At 44.2% G+C, this 8280-nt stretch overlaps 1 protein-coding gene across 1 annotated transcript in view; it reads right to left on the bottom strand.

Annotated features, from left to right (window-relative positions):
* The window catches only part of PDE11A (phosphodiesterase 11A), a 390891-nt gene extending 383927 nt beyond the window's left edge, over positions 1-6964 (bottom strand). Inside the window, exon 1 of the mRNA XM_036099160.2 lies at positions 5841-6964. Coding sequence (XP_035955053.2) covers positions 5841-6752 — 912 coding nt within the window. The 5' untranslated portion in view covers positions 6753-6964. The remainder of the gene's footprint in view (positions 1-5840) is intronic.
* Between the last annotated feature and the right edge of the window lie 1316 nt (positions 6965-8280).

Genomic DNA, 8280 nt, shown 5'->3' on the forward strand with positions numbered 1-8280 from the left:
TCATCAGGGAATGAAGCATACTGCTCACTGAATTTTCTAGATATATGAAATTAATCCCTTCTGAAGCCAAACACATTTAAATGTAGTTATTTCAATGGAGGTTATTCTAAAATGAAATTCAATGAAAGTGAATTATAAAATATCATTATTCATATTCTTACTTAATACATATAATAAATATGTCAGTATAGTAGAATGCATTCTTAAATATGACTTTGTGTATAATTTTTGTTCGTTTTCCATCTCTTCTCATCAAGGATAAGCAATCAGCTCTCCTCCTTTCTTATATTAGGAGAAGGCAAGGCAAGATTTGAATGAGAAAATACGGAGAAAGAGTAATCCTGGCAGAAAGGATGAAAAGCACAGAAATAGAAGAGCACAGTCCAGGCATTGAAAATGGCACATAATGTAATTAGAATGGAGCTGAGGCCATGTGAAAGGAAGCAGTAGACACTAGCTGAAATAAAACTGAACTTCTCCACCTAACACTCAAAATGACTCAGACCCGGGGTACCTGGGTGGCTCAGTTGGTTAGGCGACTGCCTTCGGCTCAGGTCATGATCCTGGAGTCACGGGATCGAGTCCCGCATCGGGCTCCCTGCTCAGCGGGGAGCCTGCTTCTCCCTCTGACCCTCCCCCCTCTCATGTACTCTCTCTCTCTCTCTCATTCTCGCTCTCTCAAATAAATAAATAAATAAATCTTTAATAAATAAATAAATAAATAAATAAATAAAAATGACTCAGACTCAGGCCAGCTTCATGGACACGTGACTGGTGCTGTTGCCTAGGGGCCCCCTGCCTGAGGTTTAATGCTATGCTGTAGGAAACACTTAATAATTTTATCTTTGAATTTGTGCTAAGTGAAGTCCAATGGAACAGGGGCATATGACCCCAAATCTTGAAGCCTTAGCTCACACTCAGTCTTCATTCCCACTGCCTGCCCAGGACCAGTTCTTGGTCATTTATCCATCATGCTCTATTGTGTCCCAGGCCTCCCACCTCATCACCCTTCCCTTGTGACCAGGGGCTACAACCATGTCATCCTGGTTGAGTGAGAGGCCACACTCCACATCTGCCATTGCCCTCTGCTCCTGGTTGGGATCTGGGTGGGAGTGTGGGGAGGGTCAGGTGCATGCCCCATGCCATCACAGAGAAGAGCAAGGCTGTGGTCATCCTCACCCAGAGCTGGCAGCATTATGACCAATTAGGCAGGGAACTCAATGAGGGTCCCTTACCTACCCCCAATCCAGGCACAGAGTTTCTCAGCATGGAGGTTGAAATCACTAGGGTGTTGCATGTCTGCTGCGGGTTGAGGCGACATACTCTTGGGAAGAGAAGATTAACTTCACCTCCAACCAGGCTCCTGCTTTACCATTTTGCACTACACTCCACAAATTACATAACTGGCTCTACTTAGAATCTTTACTCGCCCAGCTTCTTTTCCTGTTATTGATAACAGCAGCACCCTTCTCCATATCACCCAGGGCATTATCTTCCCTTCCTCTTAGCCCAACTCCACACCTGCAGAACATTTTCCATCTGTCCCCTGCTGCCCATTTGCACTGTCCCTGCTTTAATTCAGTTGTTCATCATGGCTCCACTAGATCATCATAATAGACTGTTAATTATTGCCACAGCTTTGAGCCTCCCCCTTTTCAATCCATTCCGCCACTGCCACCAGGTTACCCAAAACACCACCCTGATCCTACTAAAATGTTTTTAAGGGCTCCCTGTAACTGTTAGTCCCCGACTGTTAGTAAAATTCAAGTTCTTTAGTCAGGCATTCAAGGTTCTTTCTTCTTTTGCCCTCATCTTACTTTTGCATATTCGTTCTATAGCATGGGCAATACTCTGGCCAAATGAAACCATTCACTGTGCCCTATACACATTTTGTGCTTGCTCATTATTGTGTCTCTGCTGAAGCCATTTTACTACACCTGGATCATGACCCCCAAACCCACAACCATCTCCAATGATGAAATCTAACCTTTTTTTCAGCTTGAATGGCACCTACTCCATGAAGTCTTCCATCATGAGGCCAGTCACAATGGGACTCCATTCTCCTCTGAGACTAATCATTTAGTCTGCAACATTTATTAAGTACAGCACTTAGTATTTACTTGTTTGTGTATAGTATATGCCCCTCAAATATAAGTGTTTGGAGGGCAAAAAAGCATGTCCTCTCACCTTTGTATACCCACAGTCCCCCTACCCAGGCCTTAGGTAAAATGGGTACTCAGTGTATGTTTGTTGGAACTAATGAATAAACGAAACTGTACTGTAAACAGATGAGTTTTCTGAAACCCTGGTACACCTGTAACCCTTCTGCGTCATCCCCTTTCCTCCTCCCAGTTCACCTAACAAAACATCCTGGCTGCTTTTCAGACCCAAAGCCCATCAAACACCTGTACCATCATTATCAACACTAACAAAAATATCATCTCACACTTTTTATTAATGTTTAAAGTGCTATATTCTGAATGCTCAGAATAATCTCAAAGAGAACACCTGTTACTTGAGTGCTCTTATTTTCAACCTCTTGAGGGCAATTTTTTCATTACTATATTAAAGTGGGCTGTTTAATAACTTATAACTGTCAGGGAAAAAAAAGATAAATGGCAGTCACTATGATCCATACTGGATACCTAAAATGAATTTTTTTCCACTTGCAATTTTTTTTCTTCTAATTTCAAGTCTGTTTTTTAGACAAATTGAAGAAAGTAATGAAAAGTAATGAAATAAACTAAGGGGTTTTTTTGCTGTCAGAACTTGTATTCAACTTTAGTATTTCATTAAACAGTCTACTCTTGACTCCAGAATGTCTTGCTTATTATCATAATTTCATAAGTATCTTTAATGCTTTTCTCTCACCCATATCCTAAACCCAAGAAGATCATCAGCCTAATTTTTAAATGATTAAATTTTGAAACGTTGTATCATAAAAATTTCACCTCCCGAAGAAGAAAAAGAATGCTAGTTGAATCTGAGCAGGAAACACCTTGAAAACATAGTAGGTAATGAAAATCAAAGAAGATGGTTATATTTTTACAAAGAAACTTCAGAATGTTTACAGAGGATCAGAATTACAACAACACTGTGATAAAAGATCATACATTTGAAAGGTTGTCGGTTTTCATTAAGAGAAATCTATAAGAGTCAGAAATGGGAAGGATGGGGGGAAATGCTAGAATTTAGGAAGGATGCAGCATTAATACAACTCCATAAAAAATTATCTTGCATGGGTTTCTAAAAGGAACAAAGCATAAAACTTTTGATAGGATAGGATAGGGTCAAGTGTTATCACATTTAGAGGAATCTGAAGTAGAGAGTAGAAGGATAGATATTTCTATCTTCCTTGAATGTAAAGATGGTTCTAAAATACTTATTTAAGGGTGGAACATGGCTCAGGGAAAGAGTAGGTTGGTCAAAATGTGCTGAGTCCACATCTCTCAGTCCCTGATCAAGAGAAAAACAATTGAAAATGAGATAAAGAAAAAGAATTCTAGCAGACTAGTATCATCGTTATCATCATAAATTGTTACCATTTCCTGAGCAATTGCAATGTGGCAGGTACTGTTTAGGGGCTCATTTTATTTTCCAAACAATTATTTTATCTTTGCCACATAGATGTTATTATTCCCATGTTGCAGATGAGGAGATTGAGACTTAGAGATTAAGAAATTCTCCCAAGGTCACACTAATGGAGACTACATATTATGGTACACCATAATAAAGAAAAAAAAGCATTTTTTTTGAAGAAGAGTAGCATTAAAAAATGAAGAAAAACACACCACGTTAAAAATATAGAAATATATAGTAGAAGCAGTGGTGAAAGGAAAGAGAAACTTTCTGAGAAACTTTTCTTCATTTCAGGTCAAAATGAAGACAAGGCATGACGCAGACAGATCTCAAATTCTCAGCCAATATCACACCCTCCCCCTACCTGCCTTTTGCCAGTCCTCCCAACAACCTGTCTTCTCTATAGCCATCGCTGCCACCCTGGGGACTCTCCTTTCCCACTGTCAGCTTTCAGATATCAAAGGCAACTTTGCTTTCATTCTGTCTTCAGAGTGCGAGTAGGGCCCAGAAGAAATATCAGCTGCTACAAACCCGATTGTCTGTAACTCTGATAACACCTCTAGCCATGATTCCAGGCAGCAGGAAGGCAAGTCAACTGCTGAGGAAGCTGGGAATTCTGCTCTGGAAGAAAAGGTGGTTATGGGGACAATATTAAATACAAGCTGGGAGTTGAAGGAGAAGAGCAAGAAATAAAGGCTCATAGAAATAGGAGAATATCAACTGGGGAAGAACAAGAAAAAGTAAGGCAATGAAGAGAATAGAATGCAATTCTGGGTTCTAACAAGTGCCATCCAACTAGAAAGAGATTTTTTTTTTTTTTTTTTTTTTTAGCCCAAACACACAATACAAATGTGGAAGGAATAGGAAGGAAAATACTTTGTGATTGTTCAACTTCTTAAAGAATCTTCAACATTCCAATTATTAAATGTTTCCTTTCTTCCTATTTTCCAAGATTACAGAGAAACAGACACTTGTGAAAGTTCATTCATTGGTTGCTTGACCTAAAACTATCAGTCTTCAAGGAGGGTATAATGAATAAGGCACCTAATCAATAACAAAAGGTTAATGAAGAGGGTATTTTGACAGGCATCCCTGACTATGAAAGTGTTATACTGACAGACACCTCCCAAAAATGTGAAACTTGGTTTTAGTCCAAGCCAGTCAATTTTCTATGTAAAACTGTCAACTTTCAGATGAAATGGAGAAAATTTTGCCCTCAGTCTTCTTCCCACCACTTTTGCTATTCTGATCAACAGCTACCAAACTCTAGAGAAACAGGTAGCTCTATTAGACACTGGAAGAAGTGCTCATCAAATGACCACAAAACTTTCAATTCTTATGAACCCTGAAGAAGTCTCATAGAAAGCACATCCAATTTCATCATGTTCAGTGAATAGATACTAAAGAAATTAGAATTGACTGCCTTTCAGATCTGGCATTTAATATCAAGTTCAAATCGCCGTGAAAATGAAAGGCTTAGAAATAGCAGAAAACAGCATGTTGGGTTTCCTTTTCCACTTGAAACTAGCAGGTTTACCCTGCTGATCTCCTCTGGAGTTGCTAAGAAAATTACCAATATTTGTTTGTTTCACAAACTAAAACCTACATGCTCAGTCCTGTCAAAAGGTGACAGCAGAAAATGCTATATTCAAACCTCAAGATAAATAATCCCTCTATTTGTCCAACCTTTCTAAACTCAGTAACAGAAACAATTAAAAAGGCCCACTCTTCCTCTGATTTTCCTCCTCTGTTCTTCTTCCCTACCTTGAAATGCATGCAACTTTAAGCTAAGGGATGTGAAAGGAGTTTGGTACTTTGTTTCCCGTCCAACTCTGAAAGAATGAAATTTATTACAGTCCCAAAAGACATCAGAGACACCAACATCCCATTTTCTTCAGACTAATACTAGTATTCTGGAGCAGACTTTTTTTTTCAAGCACCTCACAAATGCATTCTAAAACCATACAGTGATATTCTTAAAGATAAGGAATCTTGACAGAGAAACATGTGATATTAATGAGTGCAAAATGTAGTCCTTGTGATATGTGAACTGTTCACAAACCACTGTGTGTTCGGAAAAGACCATTACATCAAAGATGGTGTAGTAACATTCTAACTGGTCTAAACTCAGAGGGAATTTAAGTAGCAAGATTAGTATTGTAAAGAATCTAAATTAATGTGTTCCTGGATGCCAAAGGGTAACAGAAGGCTTAGCTTCCAAGCCAATGGGGCTCTGGAAGAGGGACAATGCAAAGTCCTACCTGGTAGGCATCAGGAATGTTGACCGTTTCTCCATGCTCCCCGACATAGCCAATGATGCCTTTGCCCCAGGGGACCTGCACCTCGTTTGAGTTCTCTGTGCTGCTGCACGGCAGCAGTGGGGTTCCTGCATGCACATCAAAGAATTTGGAGACCAAGCTCTTCTTGCCAGCAGCTGCCCCTTCCACCAGGAAGAGAGAGCAGCGGTCAGCGTCCACCATGAGGCAGACAAAGATGAGGATCTTGTAGCTCAGGCTCGTAAGGTCAAGGTCATTGGAGATATCCTTGACCAGTTCCAGGAAGAACTGACGCTCATTATGCTTTTTGAGGTGGCACTTGTAGTCCATGGCCGTAGGGGGGTACTGAGGCAGATTCACCCTCGATTCCAGCAGGGCACTGAGAATGTGGGCCGTGGTGGGGGGCAGGGAGCTGGCCTTCCGGAGAAGTGCCCTCCGCCGCACACTGCTCAGGGGCTCCTGGGCCCGGGAGGTCACCTGTTCATCGTAGGTCCTGTTCACGTGGATGGCCTTGGAGCGAGCAAAACTCTTCCTGAGCTCTTTCTGAGAAGCTCTCCGCTGCAGGCTCCCATCGCCCCGGCTGCCACTGGCCCAGCTGGGACTCAGGGGAGCCCCGCCACAGTCCGCGCCACCCGGAGCGGGCTGGCTGTTGGCCGAGCTATTTGGTCCAGTGCCACCAGCAACACTGCCGCTGCCTCTGCCACCACTGTGAGCCGAGCTGCCGGTGCCGGCCACTGCGGGCCTTGGGCCTACCGCCCCCTGACTCCCACCGTGCCTCTGCAGCCACTTCTCCACCATCTCCTGCTTCCCCTTCCGCATCAAGTAATCTTCAAACAACTCTGGGTGTCTGTCCAGGAAAGTTTCCACCTCCCCAAAGTCCAGGCGGGAGGCTGTCATGGTCCCAGACACAGCTTTCACGGCCACTCTACACTCGGACCAAACGTTTACCTACCCCAGCCCTCTAGCTGGTCCTGCACATGGCTATCCCCACCAGTCTTCCCAGCTCCGTGCGAGCTCCGGCTGAGCAGAGGAATCTCAGCTGGGAGGGGCCCCTTCCTTCGGGCTCGGAGAGTGGCTGGCAAGAACCCCACCCCCTTGTCCTGCTACTCCTGCTCCGCACAGGTGCCCCCACTGAGCTGCTGCCGTGGCCACAGTTCCAGTCTGGAAAGCCGGAGCTATCGCTGTTCTGGCTCCGGCTGCTGCCGCCGCCCGCTGCAGCTGTACCCGGCTGAGTGGACCACTGTGAAAGGGAGGTAGGGCAGGACACGCCCCTGAGTGAGGCACGGAGCCCGCGGCGGGGGGGGGGGGGGTTTGGAGGGAGGCTCGGGCGCTGGACCAGCCGGAGTCCACCGCCCAGGATGCCCAGTGGTTCCTGGAAGAGACTTTGAACCGCCGGAATCGGCGCCTGGGAACGCGGCCGACTCCTGATTGGAACACGATTAAAGGGGGAAACGCACCTTGTTCCTTCCCTCTCCTCCCATCCTTACTTCCCCAGCCCTCCCAATTCCCCGTCCCTTAATCCTCCAGCGTTTCCAGGAGGCCCCAGGGGAGCCCAGTGGGAATCCAAGTACTAGGAAGTGCTGGTGTTTTGCAGGCATCAGACCCAGAAGCTGACTCCGAGGAAATGAGGATGCTCAGAGAAAGGGAGGATTATTTTTCTGGGATGTGACTGTGGATTGTTAGTTCCTAAGATTCCTGGGACTGCCCGCTAACACTGCCCAGCTCCTGTGGGCTTTCAGTAAATATTAATGGAACTGGATTTCCCTGAAATTAGCAAATGAAGTTACCCATTAGCTTATGACTTTAACCAAATTCATGGACCTGGGAGAGTGGGAAAAGGTGGTACATGGAGGGAGGGTATAAAACACAGTTCCTTGGATTAGGGTGACCTTACCTAGCAGGGGCATATAGCAAGGCAGACTTAAGGGCAGTCCTGCATAATGTTATGGGTGGTTTCTCTTCTTTTCATGGATGACTGACCATCTCTTCCTTCTTTCCCCACTCAGTCTGGCAAGGCCACCAATGCTTCCCTTCCTACCAACATCCTAGGTCTTTGTGGGTAAGGATTTCTCCTCTGTGGGAAGCTTTTCTTTCTCCAGACCTAGGGATGCTCCAGATCTGGCTTGTCTCAGCTAGAATAACATCAAGTTTCCCTTGGGCCTTTTCCAAACCTAGTGGTTAAATGTAGGTGATTTTCCAGGAAAGAACAGCAGGCTGATAACACTTTCTTGATGCTCAGGGGTCTCCTCTTTGGTGAGAAACAAAAGCAGACTGGGAACTATCTAGTTCCCTGGGACAGCAGGACAATCTAGACATGTTCTTACAGAATGACAGCAATGAGGGTAATAGAAAAGAGCTAGAGAGGAAGCAAGCAGTGACTTTACAGTGCTTCCATGTGGCAGGCACACACAGATGACCTAACACA

This window comes from Halichoerus grypus, chromosome 4, assembly GCF_964656455.1.
Source record: "Halichoerus grypus chromosome 4, mHalGry1.hap1.1, whole genome shotgun sequence".
Taxonomy (NCBI): Eukaryota; Metazoa; Chordata; class Mammalia; order Carnivora; family Phocidae; genus Halichoerus; species Halichoerus grypus.